Source organism: Scomber scombrus, chromosome 13 (assembly GCF_963691925.1).
Source record: "Scomber scombrus chromosome 13, fScoSco1.1, whole genome shotgun sequence".
Lineage (NCBI taxonomy): Eukaryota > Metazoa > Chordata > Actinopteri > Scombriformes > Scombridae > Scomber > Scomber scombrus.
The window spans coordinates 29,410,167-29,432,653 of NC_084982.1; the positions used below are offsets into that span (position 1 = coordinate 29,410,167).

The window sequence follows — 22,487 nt, forward strand, 5'->3', positions numbered from 1 at the left end:
ACCACTGTTTTCATATTGCTTGGCATGTCCATTTCCTGCATATGAGGAAGCTCTTCCATCACATTACAGCATCCACGTAGAAACAAACCATAGGCTTGCAACGATTTAACATCCTCTGATTTTATTGCTGGCCAGGTTAAAGCTTTTTCAATATATGCATTAGCAATCTTATACTCATTACCAAAATGTTCCTGAAGCAGAGCTTTAGCCACAATGAATCCACGTTCAGGATCCATATGTTGACAACTTTGCACTAGTTCCCTAGGTTGCCCTCTGGTGAACTGTTCCAGGTAATACAAGCAGTCAGCCTTACTTGCTTTGTCCTCCACACCTTGTTCAAATGATTTTATGAAAGCTTTGTATTGAAATGGATCTCCCTCAAAGACAGGTATGTCACGTGGTGGCAGAGAGAGCAGGCGTTGTTGGTTCACCAAAGAGGCTGTGATTTCATTTTGTTTGCACATAATACTCACAATATCACCAAGTGGAGTCTGATCATTTTGTCCATGATTCAAGTGTTGTCCGTTTTGTGTCACCCAAGCAGCTGTTTGATCATGCCGCAACCTTTGTGATGTTTCCACAGATGACATTTTTTTATTGTGTTTTGTTTGCATATCTATTGAGTGCCTTTGATTTTGTTGCATTGACCAATCCACTTGCTTTTGTGTTTCACAGGCTGCAGGCTCATACTCCTTGGCCAATGGGTTGAGTGTTTGTGGTGCCAGTTTCCTTTTTTCCCTTTCAAAATAAGAGTTCATACCATCTGTTGCCTGAGAGAGCCTTTGTCCATCCATAGCTTGTAAAGCTGCCAACATAGCATCAGATGCAGCAAGCTCTGTCTCAAATTCGAGCTGTTCCTTTTTTTTTTTTTGCTCTTGTTCCTCCAGTGCATGTCGTTCCTTTATGGCTGCCATTCGAGCCATGATTGCAGCCTTTTGTGCTGTTGCTTTTATTTTTACAGAGGAAGCAGTGCTTGACCTGTGGCTTGTGAAACTTTTGTCTGAATTTTTACCCACATTAGAAACACTGTCATTTGGATTTATACCATCATGTTCAACACCTTTATCACCATTATTCTCAATTTCAGACACTTGATTTTCATTTGATTTCACCCACATTTCAACTTCATCAATAAATTCATCATTGAACATCATTTTAGCCTTGAACCATGTTTCATGCCTTTCCTGTTCCTCCTGTGGCAACAAAATCATCACAGAATCATGCATACATCTTATTTCATCACACAGTTCAATAAACCCATGTAGAGAACCTTTTACCTCAGACATTTTAATTCTTTGCATAGACTCTTGTATTGATTTCCTTAAAGCACCTGCTTTGTTTAGTTTAACCTTTCGAACAGTTTGTAGTCGGTCGATCTTGTCTGCGAGTCCTTTAACGGAAAGTTTGACCACTCGTTGGCTTTTCCGTGTGTCGCTACCGCCGGCGGCCACAGAGTCCGGTTTGCCGGCAGCAACTGGCGCATGGACACCCGACGATGTGTCCACATTAGTCCCCAAGTCCTCCATTTAAAGTCCGACAGTCCACAACATGTCGATCAAACCCAGTCAAATGTTTTTTCACTTCAGCAACCAATGCATTGGGATTACGCCCATACGTGTGCACACTTTTAGATTAGATGGCCATCTCTTATCAATGGTAACGCTACCTTACCTATGGCTGAAGACTGTGGCCGTGAGAAGTTCTTCGGCGTTATCACCAGCGTCTCCTCGCCCGATCCTCCTCGAGTTGGGTCTCCTCACCGGCGTTTCCAGTCGGCAGGTGAGCAGCTGACGCTCAGCTGATGCAACGATCGTCCCCCAAGGCCTATACCATGGCTCTCTGTTCCTCGTGTCCACCACCAAACGCAACAAAGGACCAATTTCCAACCTTTTCTTCGCGTTTAACACCAACACGGGAACAAAAGTCCAACTTGCCGCTCCAGCAACTGTTGTCGATCTTTCAGACAGTTTTTGACTTTAACTATAGAAGCTAAGCCAATGCTTTAAGCCACTGAGGCATTTCAACAGGAAACTTCTTGACACGCTTTGATTTTGCATAACGGATGAATGAGAGTCCAGTTGCTTTTTTAGTATAGATGCAAACAATTCCATTTATTTGACATCTTATGCTTTAAGTCATACATTATCTCATATACATATCCGCATGAAGCATACCGTGCGCAGCGCAGCACAGCGCAGAGAAGCAGTCAAAAACTGTTTTCCCTCTTCCGATTGGAAAACACCTGACGAGCCCCCATAAGGTTACACATTATATAGGCTGACCCGCCAATCATAATCAGACCATGACAAGACAAGACAAGACAATTAACATCAAATTTGCTCTTACAGGGATTCAAATCGACATTTTTATGGCGGAGGACCCCGAGACCCATTGTTTTGTGTGTGTCCCTCCCCACTTCTCAAACCAAAGTTACACCCTCGTGTATAGGTATTACACGTGTTCACACATCTTTGTGTTTAACTTCCAGACACAGTTCATGTGTAATATCATTAACACAGTGCATGTGCCGAAATAAACACAACACACACCCACTGATGTGAAATAATTTAACACAGTTTAAGTCCATTTCAACACAAACTTTCTAAGAATGTGTTAGTTGGATGTAAAAATCGAATTTGCAGCAAAATAGCTTCGTCTGATAGCTGGAATGAGCATGTAGCCGGCATGCTGGTGTGTTCCTGTTTAAGAGCAACTAGCCCTGACAGCGCTGCCAGCTGTACTTGCCTTCTGCCAATAATTAAATGATTAATTTTGTGTATAGTTGCTAAATTAGTTTTTTTTACTTGTTACACACTTCCCTCCTCTGGTTTTGATGTGCATCTTTTGAGTCTCTCAATGTCCTGTGCTCTTCCCTCAGATGGATGTTGTCCAGCCTAATTGGGGGTAAAAACAATAAAAGAGGGTGCATGAATCTTGGCTCACTCTCTCTCCTCCCAGCCTCAACACCAGCAGTCTGTATTTGTGACCAACTTGAATTAGATGTTTTCTTTTGTTGGTTATTTGTATTTTGATGGATCCTGAGGTCTGTACCACGAAGCTAGTTCGACTTAGTCTGTCTGCCTTTGAGTTTGCTGCTTCACTGAGTCTAATATTGGCTGTCCTGGATCACCGGTATCATGAATCTGGTTATCAGCCAGCTCTGTTCATTCTGGGTTTACCAGCTATGAGTGCATTCATGTGAAAGAGGCAGAGCTGTTAATTATGAGAGACATCACCAGAACCCTGAATGAAGTACTTCATATGATATGACATGGAGCGGTGATACATGCTGGAAGTTTTGATAATATGAACAGCACAGCCATATTATTACATGTTATACATGTCTTTAGTATGCATATGTAGAGTATTTTTGTTTTTATGCTGGATTATAAACAAAGTGTTCTAAAGATGTGATGCACATAAAAAGATACCACAGCAGAGAGGAGAGCTAATGCCTGATGAGCAGTGGCGTGCACAGACATTTTAGGGGGCAGGTGCTCAGTGAAAAATAAGGGCACTTTGTGCGGCATGTGGAACTGCTGGCTGCCTTATTATAGCAGTGTGAGACACAAAAAAACATTACAGGCACATGTTGAATGTAATTGCATATTTATTTATGTCAATATGTTAATATCAATTGGACTATAGCACTGATCAGTCAATCACTGTCGTCTTATTTCTTGGAATATACACACATGGAGAGGTTTTTATCAAGCTAGGCAGCTACAATGATAGATCAGTGTACTGGTTGCAAAATAAGAAACATGTTTTTTTCCCGTCAGAACAAAAGAAGTGTACAAAGTGTCATTTTGAAGTGAGGAGTGAAGAGTGAGCATTACCATTCTCTAAAGCAGCATTCTCCTCGGTGGTCATCACGTAATGTCTATTATTGATTTGGGCTAGCGTCGCTATAGCTTGGCAACTGAGGCTTAAGGGGCAAACAATACTCTCGACTTGATTCATTTATGTGTTACCTGGCTGGTGGGGCAGGGGAGGAGGTGTGTGAGGGCTGCAGCTGTGCACTGCTGCTGCAACGCGCCTCCGTTTGTGTCCGCTCTGCGCGTTCACGTTGACAAAGGAAGACAGGTGTGTGCGGAGGAGGAAGGGTGGGGGCTCATATTGGGGCATTATTATCACACGCTTTTAATCGTCGAGCATTTATTATCATGTCAACATGGGCCACATGCAGTACACTGTTAAAAAAAAAAAAAAAAACTTTCAAAAGGGCACTTGCTTGGTCCAGAGGGCAAAGGGCAGGTGCTTTAGCAACACTTAGTGTCTATCTGTGCACGCCACTGCTGATGAGGTCTATCTGATTGAAATGTTGCATTTAAGTATAATATTATATTATTAATCTGTGTGTGTGCAGCTAGTCTCTCTGTGTAGAGGTTTGGTTTGCATGAGGGCGGGTTTGAACTCACTCACACACACACACACACACACACACACACACACACACACACACACACACACACACACACACACACACACACACACCTGTATAACATTCCTGTGTGATGCTCATCATCACTAAATCATCTTCTGCAGTCAGAACTGGATCCACCGGCTAAGAGGCCCTGCAGCAAAAAGTTAGGGTTAGGTTAAATTTGCATATAAGAGGTAGTCATCTGATTGGTTACTACTTTGAAGAAGAATGTCCCTCAGGAAGATTGTTTAAATGTCACATTGCATGCAAATAGATGTTACGTCATAGGATCATATGATATTTGATTCAGATGTCAAATGAAGAAGAAATCTTAATAAAATAGTTGGTACACCTGCTGGCGGCTTTTTGATGTGACTGGGTTGTAATGTATCTAAGTGTTTTCTTAATTTGTTGGGTCTCATACTGTCAGCTGTGAGTTTTCAGACATAAAATGTACTCTGGTCTCTCCTCACCTTCCACCTGATTCACTGTGAAGACAATAGCAAGATAGGCTCTGTTATATTTTATTGACTTGTGTTTTGGTTGATGACTTTCAACAATCTTGTGTGTCTCAGATGCATGGCCTGTTTTTCTTTTCGCCCCTGTCAAACATCTCTCCATCCCTCTCATTTATTCAGGTTTATTGTTCTGACGTGAAAAACATTAGTTTGTTCCGCAATACGTTTCCTCCCAGTAATGTGGCATCCCCTGTCATGTCTCTGATGAATGTTTTATATCTTTTATTACTGCTCAAAGTGTTATTCAGTATTATTTCATGGAAATTAAAGTCCTGCAGTGCTATATACTGTATATTTCATATTCTTGAACTCATTTTGTGTTAAATATTAACATATTTTTGCAGGGGTTAAAGTAAGGTTTTAAAGTATTAAGCCAAGGACAACAAGTAATGTGTTAGATGGAGCATTATTTCCACTGGGAACGGGGAGGACATGCCCCCCCCCACACACACACACACAAACACTTTTCAAACCACGCTTGCCCCCCCCCCCCCCCCCCCCAATGTATTTATTATCATTTTTCTAACCGCACGCCATCATCTCTACAGATGATCACTGCCTTTCCATCTATTCCTGCATGGTCTAAAGTGGTCTACATATGGAAAAAAAACTGTGAAACCAGCCTTTATTGCATTTTCACAAATAGAATAAAGCTTTCACAATTCTGAAAATGTGTTTTAAAGAGAATTTGGCCTCTTTGAGGTAATCCGGTCCAGATTTGACCAGTCTATGTAGGTGCTACTATACTTTCTGGCAGAGTATATCATTATGACCAACTTCATTATTTCCTGGATTTTGTATCACTATAGTCTCTAAATGTATGTATAAAATACGGGAAATGGGATTCAAATCGACATTTTTATGGCGGAGGACCCCCCCAGACCCATTGTTTTGTGTGTGTCCCTCCCCACTTCTCAAACCAAAGTTACACCCTCGTGTATAGGTATTACACGTGTTCACACATCTTTGTGTTTAACTTCCAGACACAGTTCATGTGTAATATCATTAACACAGTGCATGTGCCGAAATAAACACAACACACACCCACTGATGTGAAATAATTTAACACAGTTTAAGTCCATTTCAACACAAACTTTCTAAGAATGTGTTAGTTGGATGTAAAAATCGAATTTGCAGCAAAATAGCTTCGTCTGATAGCTGGAATGAGCATGTAGCCGGCATGCTGGTGTGTTCCTGTTTAAGAGCAACTAGCCCTGACAGCGCTGCCAGCTGTACTTGCCTTCTGCCAATAATTAAATGATTAATTTTGTGTATAGTTGCTAAATTAGTTTTTTTTACTTGTTACACACTTCCCTCCTCTGGTTTTGATGTGCATCTTTTGAGTCTCTCAATGTCCTGTGCTCTTCCCTCAGATGGATGTTGTCCAGCCTAATTGGGGGTAAAAACAATAAAAGAGGGTGCATGAATCTTGGCTCACTCTCTCTCCTCCCAGCCTCAACACCAGCAGTCTGTATTTGTGACCAACTTGAATTAGATGTTTTCTTTTGTTGGTTATTTGTATTTTGATGGATCCTGAGGTCTGTACCACGAAGCTAGTTCGACTTAGTCTGTCTGCCTTTGAGTTTGCTGCTTCACTGAGTCTAATATTGGCTGTCCTGGATCACCGGTATCATGAATCTGGTTATCAGCCAGCTCTGTTCATTCTGGGTTTACCAGCTATGAGTGCATTCATGTGAAAGAGGCAGAGCTGTTAATTATGAGAGACATCACCAGAACCCTGAATGAAGTACTTCATATGATATGACATGGAGCGGTGATACATGCTGGAAGTTTTGATAATATGAACAGCACAGCCATATTATTACATGTTATACATGTCTTTAGTATGCATATGTAGAGTATTTTTGTTTTTATGCTGGATTATAAACAAAGTGTTCTAAAGATGTGATGCACATAAAAAGATACCACAGCAGAGAGGAGAGCTAATGCCTGATGAGCAGTGGCGTGCACAGACATTTTAGGGGGCAGGTGCTCAGTGAAAAATAAGGGCACTTTGTGCGGCATGTGGAACTGCTGGCTGCCTTATTATAGCAGTGTGAGACACAAAAAAACATTACAGGCACATGTTGAATGTAATTGCATATTTATTTATGTCAATATGTTAATATCAATTGGACTATAGCACTGATCAGTCAATCACTGTCGTCTTATTTCTTGGAATATACACACATGGAGAGGTTTTTATCAAGCTAGGCAGCTACAATGATAGATCAGTGTACTGGTTGCAAAATAAGAAACATGTTTTTTTCCCGTCAGAACAAAAGAAGTGTACAAAGTGTCATTTTGAAGTGAGGAGTGAAGAGTGAGCATTACCATTCTCTAAAGCAGCATTCTCCTCGGTGGTCATCACGTAATGTCTATTATTGATTTGGGCTAGCGTCGCTATAGCTTGGCAACTGAGGCTTAAGGGGCAAACAATACTCTCGACTTGATTCATTTATGTGTTACCTGGCTGGTGGGGCAGGGGAGGAGGTGTGTGAGGGCTGCAGCTGTGCACTGCTGCTGCAACGCGCCTCCGTTTGTGTCCGCTCTGCGCGTTCATGTTGACAAAGGAAGACAGGTGTGTGTGGAGGAGGAAGGGTGGGGGCTCATATTGGGGCATTATTATCACACGCTTTTAATCGTCGAGCATTTATTATCATGTCAACATGGGCCACATGCAGTACACTGTTAAAAAAAAAAAAAAAAAACTTTCAAAAGGGCACTTGCTTGGTCCAGAGGGCAAAGGGCAGGTGCTTTAGCACCACTTAGTGTCTATCTGTGCACGCCACTGCTGATGAGGTCTATCTGATTGAAATGTTGCATTTAAGTATAATATTATATTATTAATCTGTGTGTGTGCAGCTAGTCTCTCTGTGTAGAGGTTTGGTTTGCATGAGGGCGGGTTTGAACTCACACACACACACACACACACACACACACACACACACACACACACACACCTGTATAACATTCCTGTGTGATGCTCATCATCACTAAATCATCTTCTGCAGTCAGAACTGGATCCACCGGCTAAGAGGCCCTGCAGCAAAAAGTTAGGGTTAGGTTAAATTTGCATATAAGAGGTAGTCATCTGATTGGTTACTACTTTGAAGAAGAATGTCCCTCAGGAAGATTGTTTAAATGTCACATTGCATGCAAATAGATGTTACGTCATAGGATCATATGATATTTGATTCAGATGTCAAATGAAGAAGAAATCTTAATAAAATAGTTGGTACACCTGCTGGCGGCTTTTTGATGTGACTGGGTTGTAATGTATCTAAGTGTTTTCTTAATTTGTTGGGTCTCATACTGTCAGCTGTGAGTTTTCAGACATAAAATGTACTCTGGTCTCTCCTCACCTTCCACCTGATTCACTGTGAAGACAATAGCAAGATAGGCTCTGTTATATTTTATTGACTTGTGTTTTGGTTGATGACTTTCAACAATCTTGTGTGTCTCAGATGCATGGCCTGTTTTTCTTTTCGCCCCTGTCAAACATCTCTCCATCCCTCTCATTTATTCAGGTTTATTGTTCTGACGTGAAAAACATTAGTTTGTTCCGCAATACGTTTCCTCCCAGTAATGTGGCATCCCCTGTCATGCCTCTGATGAATGTTTTATATCTTTTATTACTGCTCAAAGTGTTATTCAGTATTATTTCATGGAAATTAAAGTCCTGCAGTGCTATATACTGTATATTTCATATTCTTGAACTCATTTTGTGTTAAATATTAACATATTTTTGCAGGGGTTAAAGTAAGGTTTTAAAGTATTAAGCCAAGGACAACAAGTAATGTGTTAGATGGAGCATTATTTCCACTGGGAACGGGGAGGACATGCCCCCCCCCACACACACACACACAAACACTTTTCAAACCACGCTCCCCCCCCCCCCCCCCCCCCCCCCCCCCCAATGTATTTATTATCATTTTTCTAACCGCACGCCATCATCTCTACAGATGATCACTGCCTTTCCATCTATTCCTGCATGGTCTAAGTGGTCTACATATGGAAAAAAACTGTGAAACCAGCCTTTATTGCATTTTCACAAATAGAATAAAGCTTTCACAATTCTGAAAATGTGTTTTAAAGAGAATTTGGCCTCTTTGAGGTAATCCGGTCCAGATTTGACCAGTCTATGTAGGTGCTACTATACTTTCTGGCAGAGTATATCATTATGACCAACTTCATTATTTCCTGGATTTTGTATCACTATAGTCTCTAAATGTATGTATAAAATACGGGAAATGGGATTCAAATCGACATTTTTATGGCGGAGGACCCCCCCAGACCCATTGTTTTGTGTGTGTCCCTCCCCACTTCTCAAACCAAAGTTACACCCTCGTGTATAGGTATTACACGTGTTCACACATCTTTGTGTTTAACTTCCAGACACAGTTCATGTGTAATATCATTAACACAGTGCATGTGCCGGAATAAACACAACACACACCCACTGATGTGAAATAATTTAACACAGTTTAAGTCCATTTCAACACAAACTTTCTAAGAATGTGTTAGTTGGATGTAAAAATCGAATTTGCAGCAAAATAGCTTCGTCTGATAGCTGGAATGAGCATGTAGCCGGCATGCTGGTGTGTTCCTGTTTAAGAGCAACTAGCCCTGACAGCGCTGCCAGCTGTACTTGCCTTCTGCCAATAATTAAATGATTAATTTTGTGTATAGTTGCTAAATTAGTTTTTTTTACTTGTTACACACTTCCCTCCTCTGGTTTTGATGTGCATCTTTTGAGTCTCTCAATGTCCTGTGCTCTTCCCTCAGATGGATGTTGTCCAGCCTAATTGGGGGTAAAAACAATAAAAGAGGGTGCATGAATCTTGGCTCACTCTCTCTCCTCCCAGCCTCAACACCAGCAGTCTGTATTTGTGACCAACTTGAATTAGATGTTTTCTTTTGTTGGTTATTTGTATTTTGATGGATCCTGAGGTCTGTACCACGAAGCTAGTTCGACTTAGTCTGTCTGCCTTTGAGTTTGCTGCTTCACTGAGTCTAATATTGGCTGTCCTGGATCACCGGTATCATGAATCTGGTTATCAGCCAGCTCTGTTCATTCTGGGTTTACCAGCTATGAGTGCATTCATGTGAAAGAGGCAGAGCTGTTAATTATGAGAGACATCACCAGAACCCTGAATGAAGTACTTCATATGATATGACATGGAGCGGTGATACATGCTGGAAGTTTTGATAATATGAACAGCACAGCCATATTATTACATGTTATACATGTCTTTAGTATGCATATGTAGAGTATTTTTGTTTTTATGCTGGATTATAAACAAAGTGTTCTAAAGATGTGATGCACATAAAAAGATACCACAGCAGAGAGGAGAGCTAATGCCTGATGAGCAGTGGCGTGCACAGACATTTTAGGGGGCAGGTGCTCAGTGAAAAATAAGGGCACTTTGTGCGGCATGTGGAACTGCCTGCTGCCTTATTATAGCAGTGTGAGACACAAAAAAACATTACAGGCACATGTTGAATGTAATTGCATATTTATTTATGTCAATATGTTAATATCAATTGGACTATAGCACTGATCAGTCAATCACTGTCGTCTTATTTCTTGGAATATACACACATGGAGAGGTTTTTATCAAGCTAGGCAGCTACAATGATAGATCAGTGTACTGGTTGCAAAATAAGAAACATGTTTTTTTCCCGTCAGAACAAAAGAAGTGTACAAAGTGTCATTTTGAAGTGAGGAGTGAAGAGTGAGCATTACCATTCTCTAAAGCAGCATTCTCCTCGGTGGTCATCACGTAATGTCTATTATTGATTTGGGCTTTATGTGTTACCTGGCTGGTGGGGGCAGGGGAGGAGGTGTGTGAGGGCTGCAGCTGTGCACTGCTCTCTGTGTAGAGGTTTGGTTTGCATGAGGGCGGGTTTGAACTCACTCACACACACACACACACACACACACACACACACACACACACACACACACACACACACACACACACACACACACACACACACACACACACACACACACACACACACACACACACACACACACACACCTGTATAACATTCCTGTGTGATGCTCATCATCACTAAATCATCTTCTGCAGTCAGAACTGGATCCACCGGCTAAGAGGCCCTGCAGCAAAAAAACAACAAAGCAAGAAGTCATGATTATACCCTGTCACACTGCACCGCCTAAATAATTGTCTCATAATGGGGCCGAGTTAGGGTTAGGTTAAATTTGCATATAAGAGGTAGTCATCTGATTGGTTACTACTTTGAAGAAGAATGTCCCTCAGGAAGATTGTTTAAATGTCACATTGCATGCAAATAGATGTTACGTCATAGGATCATATGATATTTGATTCAGATGTCAAATGAAGAAGAAATCTTAATAAAATAGTTGGTACACCTGCCCCAAATCTGGAACTACTCTTTTCTGTTGTGTGAATTATCCAGACAAAACACAAACTCTGTTTGGGGAAAGAGATTTTGCTGTTGAATGTTTTAAATGCAGCCTTATAATCAGCATGGTTACTGTCACAGGACAGAAGCACAACATATGAAGATATGAACAAAACTAAAACTGTCTGTAAAGTGTTCTGAGCTTTCATGCTTTTGTTCCTGGATACTGTTAACTAAAACACATCAAATAGTCAATCAGGACTATTGGAAATGAAGAAGTAATCAAATGATATGTAGGCTGGTTATGTAAAAAACGACTTGCATAACAGTTTGTTTTTGTTTTTCTCAAAGCTGGAACCAATTGCATGATAATTGTGTCGATATGCAAAAGTAAGACACCTGCGAGGAATATAGCAGAGCAACATCAAACTTTATGAGTTTTGATGGATGAGTGTATTCTATCAAAATGTCAAAAAAATCAAAAAAATGTCAGAAAGTCTCACAAGGTGCAAATGGGTGAGGCTCATACGGAAAGATTTTCCCAGACACAGAATCCAGGAAGTAAAATAGTTTTTTTTGTGAAACTTATGGTTCAAAATGTAAAGGCTAAAACATAAAATGTGTTATCATAGCTGGCCAATATGGGTCTTATTTCATACTTCTTTGCCATGTTGCGGGAGTTTGTGAAAACATCAACAAATTAAAAACGTTAATTTGATTCAAACCTTTTTTGTGCTCATCAAAAGGAAGCAACTCAAGTAATCTGAGGCTTGAATCTACAAAAAATAACGACATTTTAAAACATTAGACAACTGGCCAAACTCTGGCCAGGCTATCAAATGTTCTTCAATGACTGGACCCTGAGTTCTTGCATTTTTTCCTAACTGCGTGTTATATCTTATTTGTTAATATGCATTAACATTGTATGAGTTGGAAAATGACGTTACATACGACCCGCCCACAAACACTGAATCCAGTGAAACCAGTCTGCCCTGATTTCATCCCTATAAATGTAGGATGTGGTGTGAGAGAAGAGCATTGCAGTTTAACACTGCAGCCCTTGGTGCCGAAGCCTCACAAGAGAACAATTTCCTCCTGATTGGTCGGAAAGCCTCCAGAAGGTAAGACAACCTGACCACTCATCTATGTCTCTCTGAACTGATTGCTCAATCCATCGCATCTTTAACCCTTTAGCCTCACCAGGGACCTAAAAGGGTAAGTTTCTATGAGCAAAGCTATTCTACCTGACACAGATCATTACAACTATTTGTTTTACCAAACAATACATAATAAATGAATATTTTAACACTGACGTGCCTGAACATTAAATATTAAAAATGTTAGAACAACATAATAATGGATCATGTTACTGATAAGATAATTAAAGCTTTTGAGTGTTGCCTTTGAATGCTCACATACAAGGTATTACTTGTATTGCCAGCAAAGTAAAAGGACTAGTGTTATTCCTGTAACAATATTATTGGTAGGTTTACTGACAGTGATAAAAGCTGTACGTTTTATAAGAGAATAAAAGTATAGTGTGGTGGAAATTGTCTGCAAACACTTACCACAAAGGTTGAAGATTAAACAATTATTATTGTACAATAAGGAGACAGCATACATACAGAATGACATCAGCTCATCTCAACGAGCAAAGAGTATGCCTAAACTAGTATAGTTTCTAAGAGAACAAAGAAATCAACTGTGATTGGTCAAATATATAAGTCTATATAATTTTACCCAATAGAAGACGACCACGGAGCAGAACATACATGCATATGTAAATCCTACACTGGATATACAACCCCAAAACAAGAACATCCCAACGTAAATACTTTGTTGACACCTTGTAATGGGTCCCCACGCCTTCTACCTTATTTGGAAATGGGCCAAGTTAGAAGATGAGCAATGGGCCTCCTTAAAGATAACAACATTCATTCCACAGGACACACAGTCAGTACGTTTACATGCAGCAAAAAAATTGAATTTCTGATCGTATCAGATAAAGACATGCATAAGACCGGATCACTTGTCTGAGTATACATGGCGTTAAAATGCCAAATATGAACAAATTATCTAGGTGTTCTTATCCGATTTTGAGATGTCCGTTATGGTCCGAAGTAGGTCCGCTGTAGGTCTGATGTAAATGGGACTACGGTATTTACAAGCATTTTAAAAGTCCAAACTATGTCTGATACGATCAGAAATTCGAATTTTTTGCTGCTTGTAAACGAACTGATTGATGAGGCAAAAACAATGATCTTACATCCATAGTCTAAGATTAAAATGATCAAACCAATCAGTGATTCTTCTTCACGTTTACAGTAGCTAATGTTCTTATTATATAACTGTGAACATTTGCTTAAGTTTTGGAAAGATAATATTTCTGTGATTCAGATGACAGCATGAAGCTAAGTAACAAAGACCTGGAATCTATTCGCTGCAACAGACAGAATTAATTTAATTATAAAGTAAATAAATTGCACATACACACGTCATCATTTGCAAATCTCCCCCAAACTTCAGAGCAGTGTTTAGTTTAATGATCTCATTACATTGATTCTCTGAAAGCAGTAACCAGTAAAAAGGATCGAGCTCCCACTCTAATCCACTATTTATTTTATGTATTTATTTTTGTCATGCTTCAGCTGTATCTCAGTTGTATTTACTGTATCTATTTTTAATAAATGTCCTGTTTGGACATACAGAGGACAGACTGAATGATTGCTGTGCTGTGTATTTATGTGATGAGTGATGGAAATGGGATCTTTTCCCACTGTGACACATGCTCTGAAATAAAGTCAACTGAACTGATTTACATTGAATTGATTGGATGTCAGATATATGTGACTGTGTGTCCTCCAGCTCTCTGTCAGCTGATTGGTATCCTTCACCATGCTCATCTTCATCCTGCTGCTCTCCCTGGCTGCAGTCAGCCATGTTTCAGGTAAGAACACACATGACTTATACTGTGTACTGCTCAGTATTCAGTCTGTGTACTGCTCAGTATTCATTCTGTGTACTGCTCAGTATTCATTCTGTGTACTGCTCAGTATTCATTCTGTGTACTGCTCAGTATTCATTCTGTGTACTGCTCAATATTCAGTCTGTGTACTGCTCAGTATTCATTCTGTGTACTGCTCAATATTCAGTCTGTGTACTGCTCAGTATTCATTCTGTGTACTGCTCAATATTCATTCTGTGTACTGCTCAATATTCAGTCTGTGTACTGCTCAGTATTCATTCTGTGTACTGCTCAGTATTCATTCTGTGTACTGCTCAGTATTCATTCTGTGTACTGCTCAGTATTCATTCTGTGTACTGCTCAGTATTCATTCTGTGTACTGCTCAGTATTCATTCTGTGTACTGCTCAGTATTCATTCTGTGTACTGCTCAGTATTCATTCTGTGTACCGCTCAGTATTCATTCTGTGTACTGTGTAGGGGAGAATGGGGTTGGTTGTCACATTCATCAGATCTCGGTCTCTAGAGGGCGCTGTTGTTAAAAAGTTTCGGTACTGAAAGTTTCAGAGTTTAGTTGAGATGTTACTTCAGATCATTTCTGGAGTAAACTGCTTCACATGGAGGTGAGAGGACGTTTAGTGTTTTTTCATGTGAAAATGAAAATATCCAACTCTTCAGTGTTTCTCTTCTTTTACACAATGAGTTTATAATAAAACATCATTACCATTAAAAAGTATGAAGAGAGAGCGATAGGTAGGGAGGTTTTTTCTTAGCTACACCAAAACATGTGGTTTATAACTTTGCTGGTAGAGAAAAATCCCAGTTGGTGCAGCTTGTCACATATTGGTATATACTACATATATGGTTTCATATATCTAGTTCTTTCTTTCTGTTAAGAGAGTAAAATGAGCAGGAACTTTGTCAGGAAGACAAACAAAGAGCCAGACTCCTCCAGATGTGAAGCTCAGAGCAGTCAGAGAGATAAACTGTATAATATTATTATATAAGGATAAAAAAGGCACTTAACAGAATGATTGTTCCTGTTTATGTTCTCTTGGTGCAGGAGATGTTAGGTTGTTGTATTTCAACGAAACTAAACATTTTAAAGATTTTAAGACTGTATACATTTTTTATGTTTCCCCATTAAAATAACACAGGGACAACCAACCTCCATGATGTCTTACTACCAACCTCATAGTAGGGTTGTTTGTCACAAGTGCACAAGACATATTTGACGGTTCATATCTTTAGAACAGAATCAGCAGAAGGAGAGTAAGACCTCTCTATTCCTACCTGACACTTTAGACTTTCATTACAAATTAAAAGGGAATTTATTCAGTTTATGGTTTATGAGGAATTCAAAGGAAAGTAAAAAGTTTTCCCCTACTGCTCGGTATTAATTTTTACTAGCAGAATGTGTTTCTATTATTTATTAATTATTTGTCTTTATATTTATTTGTATTATATTTAACAACCCAGAATATTATTTGGGTTTGTTTTGAACACTGGAAATTATTTATTAGGCTAAATGTTTCTAGAAAATGATAATTCAGAAGGAGCAGGACTGTGGAATTGTCCCATAGGTAAAATACAGATGAATGATGTTTATATCTGGTGAAAAACAATAAAAACTAACATTTAGTTTGAAGGCCTGTCTCCCAAACCACAGCCCAGAATAAATGTTACAGGAATGAATGAAAGAGTCATTTTTTTGGCAGGGGGGTTAAAAATGTAGTTAAAATGGGTTTCAATGGGAAATTTTTGTTCCTAATGATTCCAGAGGGAGTTTGTTTTTGTTTTTTTTTAAATCTGACACTGCACAAAAAAAGAAAATGCATAAAAATCAATGTTGTTGCTAAAGATTTACATATCCCAGAGTGTGAAAAAAATCACTTTGCATTTAGTATATAGGAAATAATTCATTTTTTGTGTGTTTTTTTCATTTTAAAAACAGGCGTTATATGTAAACAAACTGGCATTTAAAAGCTTAAAATTCTGAAAATGAATATTTGATATTTATTATCAGGACTGAAACTGAATACAAATATTTAATTTTTAATATTTTTTACGCTGACATTTTTGTCCCTAATGAACTCAAAGGAACGTTTTTTAAGTGAGGCATAAGTAAGGGTTAATCAATTCTTTCATTGAACAACAAAAACAGGAAGGTCATTGTCCAGCTGACTTGTTACTGAACTTTGAGTCAGCTTGTTTGTGATTATGGACCTAAAATGTTGCTCTGTGAGTCTACATGGCTGCTGAGGCTCCTCAGAGCTCTTTGTTCTTTAACATTAGTTTATGCAGTTTTTAGCTGTGGTCCAACCTGCTGACTGACTTCAGTTCACTAACTGACTCTCACCATGTCTCCTTTTCAACAGGAGCTGAATTTACAACCAGCACTAACATAGACATCAAATCGTGTCCCTTTGTCTTCTTTGGAAAAGTTTACCAGAACTTGTATGTAAGTAAGATGAATCTTCCTGTCTTTGTCCTCGCTGATCCTTTGTGTCTGGAACAATGCTTCACTTTTACTTTTCCATAACGTTTGATAACTTCAGCTGTGTGTGCTCTGAGTGGAGACTGGTTGCTGTATGCTTTCTGTGATCGTATGTCTGCATGTATTCTTCAATGTGTTTTTAAAAATGTTCTCAATCTCTTTCTTTGCTTGTCTATGTCTTGTGTTAAAAAAGGCATAATATAAATAAAGTGTTACTTCTTTACTTACTGCTTGCAGTTGCAGATACTATTCAGGGCTGAAGAATATGTGGCAAACATTGCTTTTAATGAGATAGTTCAGCAGAATGTTCTTTGTAGTAAACATTATTCATCAGTAGCTATTAGGGCAAGGCAGCTTTATTTATATAGCGCATTTCATACACAATTAGGTTTTTATAACTATGCAGAGCTTTACACAGAAGTGTTCTTATACTATCATTATTATGTGAAGCACAATTTTTAATTGTTTGTTTTTTCACATAATGTTTGAGGTCTGTGAAGTTGGTTTAGAGTATAGAGAAAGAGACTCTATATCACTGCTCACCATGGAAAATATATTGAACATAAATAAATCACTTTAATACGCATTAATACGCTTTAATATGCTTTAATATGCTTTAATATGTTTTAATATGCTTTAATATGCTTTAATACGCTTTAATACGCTTTAATATGTTTTAATACACTTTAATATGCTTTAATACGCTTTAATATACTTTAATATGCTTTAATATGTTTTAATATGCTTTAATATGCTTTAATATGCTTTAATAAGCTTTAATATGTTTTAATACACTTTAATATGCTTTAATATGCTTTAATATACTTTAATACACTTTAATATGTTTTAATACGCTTTAATATGTTTTAATATGCTTTAATATGCTTTAATATACTTTAATATGTTTTTATATACTTTAAAATGCTTTAATATACTTTAATATGTTTTTATATACTTTAATATGTTTTAATATAATTTAATATACTTTAATATACTTTAATATGTTTTAATATGCTTTAATATGCTTTAATATGCTTTAATATGTTTTAATATGCTTTAATATGCTTTAATATGCTTTAATATGTTTTAATATGTTTTAATATACTTTAATATACTTTAATATACTTTAATATGTTTTAATATACTTTAATATACTTTAATATGCTTTAATATATTTTAATATACTTTAATATACTTTAATATGCTTTAATACGTTTTAATATACTTTAATATGCTTTAATATACTTTAATATGTTTTAATATGCTTTAATATGTTTTAATATACTTTAATATACTTTAATATACTTTAATACGATTTAATATACTTTAATATGCTTTAATATGTTTTAATATACTTTAATATACTTTAATATGTTTTAATATACTTTAATATACTTTAATATACTTTAATATGCTTTAATATACTTTAATATACTTTAATATGCTTTAATATACTTTAATATACTTTAATATGCTTTAATATACTTTAATATACTTTAATATGTTTTAATATGCTTTAATATACTTTAATATGCTTTAATATGCTTTAATATACTTTAATTTGCTTTAATACGCTTTAATATGCTTTAATATACTTTAATATACTTTAATATGTTTTAATATACTTTAATATACTTTAATATACTTTAATATGCTTTAATATGCTTTAATACGTTTTAATATACTTTAATATACTTTAATATACTTTAATATGTTTTAATATACTTTAATATACTTTAATATACTTTAATATGTTTTAATATACTTTAATATACTTTAATATACTTTAATACGTTTTAATATACTTTAATATGCTTTAATATGTTTTAATATACTTTAATATACTTTAATATGTTTTAATATACTTTAATATACTTTAATATGTTTTAATATACTTTAATATACTTTAATATGCTTTAATATGCTTTAATATGTTTTAATATACTTTAATATGTTTTAATATACTTTAATATACTTTAATATACTTTAATATGCTTTAATACGTTTTAATATGTTTTAATATGCTTTAATATGTTTTAATATACTTTAATACGTTTTAATATACTTTAATATACTTTAATACGTTTTAATATACTTTAATATGCTTTAATATGTTTTAATATGTTTTAATATGTTTTAATATGTTTTAATATACTTTAATATGTTTTAATATACTTTAATATGTTTTAATATGTTTTAATATACTTTAATATGCTTTAATATGCTTTAATATGTTTTAATATGCTTTAATACACTTTAATATGTTTTAATATACTTTAATATGTTTTAATATGTTTTAATATACTTTAATATGCTTTAATATGCTTTAATATGTTTTAATATACTTTAATATGTTTTAATATACTTTAATACGTTTTAATATACTTTAATATGCTTTAATATACTTTAATATGTTTTAATATGTTTTAATATGCTTTAATATGTTTTAATATACTTTAATATGCTTTAATACACTTTAATATGTTTTAATATACTTTAATATGTTTTAATATGCTTTAATATGTTTTATTATACTTTAATATGTTTTAATATGCTTTAATATGTTTTAATATGTTTTAATATGTTTTAATATGCTTTAATACGCTTTAATATGTTTTATTATACTTTAATATGTTTTAATATGCTTTAATACACTTTAATATGTTTTATTATACTTTAATATGTTTTAATATGCTTTAATACGTTTTAATATGTTTTAATATGTTTTAATATGTTTTAATATGCTTTAATACGTTTTAATATGTTTTAATATGTTTTAATATGTTTTAATATGTTTTAATATGTTTTAATATGCTTTAATACGTTTTAATATGTTTTAATATGTTTTAATATGCTTTAATACGTTTTAATATGTTTTAATATGTTTTAATATACTTTAATATACTTTAATATACTTTAATATGCTTTAATATACTTTAATACGCTTTAATATACTTTAATATGCTTTAATATGCTTTAATATACTTTAATATACTTTAATATACTTTAATATGCTTTAATATACTTTAATACGCTTTAATATACTTTAATATGCTTTAATATGCTTTAATATACTTTAATACGCTTTAATATACTTTAATATGCTTTAATATGCTTTAATATACTTTAATACGCTTTAATATACTTTAATATGCTTTAATATACTTTAATATACTTTAATATGCTTTAATATACTTTAATATACTTTAATACGTTTTAATATGTTTTAATATGCTTTAATATGTTTTAATATACTTTAATACGCTTTAATATGTTTTAATATACTTTAATATGCTTTAATATGCTTTAATATGCTTTAATACGCTTTAATATACTTTAATATACTTTAATATGTTTTAATATACTTTAATATGTTTTAATATGTTTTAATATGCTTTAATATACTTTAATATGTTTTAATATGTTTTAATATGCTTTAATATACTTTAATATGCTTTAATATGCTTTAATATACTTTAATATACTTTAATATGTTTTAATATACTTTAATATGTTTTAATATGTTTTAATATACTTTAATATGTTTTAATATGCTTTAATATACTTTAATATGCTTTAATATACTTTAATACGCTTTAATATACTTTAATATGCTTTAATATACTTTAATATACTTTAATATGCTTTAATATACTTTAATATACTTTAATACGTTTTAATATGTTTTAATATGCTTTAATATGTTTTAATATACTTTAATATGCTTTAATATGCTTTAATATGCTTTAATACGCTTTAATATACTTTAATATACTTTAATATGTTTTAATATACTTTAATATGTTTTAATATGTTTTAATATGCTTTAATATACTTTAATATGCTTTAATATGCTTTAATATACTTTAATATACTTTAATATGTTTTAATATACTTTAATATGTTTTAATATGTTTTAATATACTTTAATATGTTTTAATATGCTTTAATATACTTTAATATGTTTTAATATACTTTAATATACTTTAATATGCTTTAATATGTTTTAATATACTTTAATATGTTTTAATATGTTTTAATATGCTTTAATATACTTTAATATACTTTAATATACTTTAATATGTTTTAATATGCTTTAATATGCTTTAATATACTTTAATATACTTTAATATGTTTTAATATACTTTAATATGCTTTAATATGTTTTAATATGTTTTAATATACTTTAATATGTTTTAATATACTTTAATATGCTTTAATATGTTTTAATATACTTTAATATACTTTAATATACTTTAATATACTTTAATATGCTTTAATATGTTATAATATACTTTAATATACTTTAATATGCTTTAATATGTTTTAATATACTTTAATATACTTTAATATACTTTAATATGTTTTAATATGCTTTAATATGTTTTAATATACTTTAATATACTTTAATATACTTTAATATACTTTAATATACTTTAATATACTTTAATATGCTTTAATATACTTTGATAATGACTGAATGAATGAGGAAATGAAACAGCGTGTCTGGCTCTTTAATAGAGAGGAGACGGTGAGAAACTCAGAGTTTTTTTAGGTTCACACAGTCAGTTACCATGGTAACTGAAACAGGGCCGCGTTTCAGTTACCATGGTAACAGAAACACTAGAATAGTTTCAGCTCAACAACACAAACATCCAGAGAGAGAAAGAAGAACAGAACACATTCACCTTCACCAGCGTTACTCATGTATTTGTTGTGTATCTCTGATGTTAACAGGTCGACACTGCCGACAACAAAGTCTCAGTTTGTTTCAAAGGCCCACGCAGCACAAGTAACAACGACTGTGTTCTGGTGGATAAAAGTGGAGGAATCAACAAGGGTGAATGGGTCACTAGAACCAGACTGTATGAACCAGGATCAGATGCTCATAAGGATCTGCCACAGCTCACAGGGAAAGCAACATGCTACACATTCATTAGACTCTTCAAGGACAATTCTGAATATGTGAGCATTGTTCAGTTTCATCAGCCTCCATCTGAACATCTCTTATATCAAATCAATAAAGTCTTTTTTAAACGATTTAGGATTTCATTTGCTAATTATATCTGTATCTCCTTTTCATGTTTACAGCTTCGGTTTGCCTTTTACAAATTTGGTGACCAAGGAGTTGTTCGTTATGCTATGTATCGACCCTATCCATTCACTGCTTTGGTAAGTATATGCTGGACATATTTTGGGAGAAGTTCACACACACACACACACACACACACACACACACACACACACACACACACACACACACACACACACACACACTCACACACACACACACACACACACACACACTCACACACACACACACACACACACACACACACACACACACACACACACACACACTCACACACACACACACACACACACACACACACACACACACACACACACACTTCATGTGTTGTGCCTCTGTCCTGTCAGTGTGTAACCTCTGAGCTGTTGCTCCTCTGCAGGACGTTGATGTTCAGGTCGATGGTAAGAAAGTGGATACGTGGAAGACTCAGGTTAGAGGCAGTAATGTCTACAAGGATGCGAGCGCCTGCACACACGCAGGTTAGTAGAGAAGTGATTATTAAAGGACCAGTTCACTCAATTCACAAAGTAGCTGAACTGACTATTTAAACTGATCCTCGGAGATCCTCGGGGATCCTCTGGGATCCTCTGGGAT

The 22,487-nt window shown here is 35.1% G+C and overlaps 1 protein-coding gene across 1 annotated transcript in view; it reads left to right on the forward strand.

Annotated features, from left to right (window-relative positions):
• Positions 1–1,673: 1,673 nt before the first annotated feature.
• LOC133992665 (uncharacterized) overlaps positions 1,674–22,487 on the forward strand; it is a 29,831-nt gene continuing 9,017 nt past the window's right edge. Inside the window, exons 1-6 of the mRNA XM_062431351.1 lie at positions 1,674–1,779; positions 16,683–16,765; positions 21,539–21,766; positions 21,893–21,973; positions 22,273–22,323; positions 22,456–22,487. The exon at positions 22,456–22,487 is cut by the window's right edge and continues 248 nt beyond it. Of these exons, the coding sequence (XP_062287335.1) occupies positions 1,674–1,779; positions 16,683–16,765; positions 21,539–21,766; positions 21,893–21,973; positions 22,273–22,323; positions 22,456–22,487 (581 nt within the window). The remainder of the gene's footprint in view (positions 1,780–16,682; positions 16,766–21,538; positions 21,767–21,892; positions 21,974–22,272; positions 22,324–22,455) is intronic.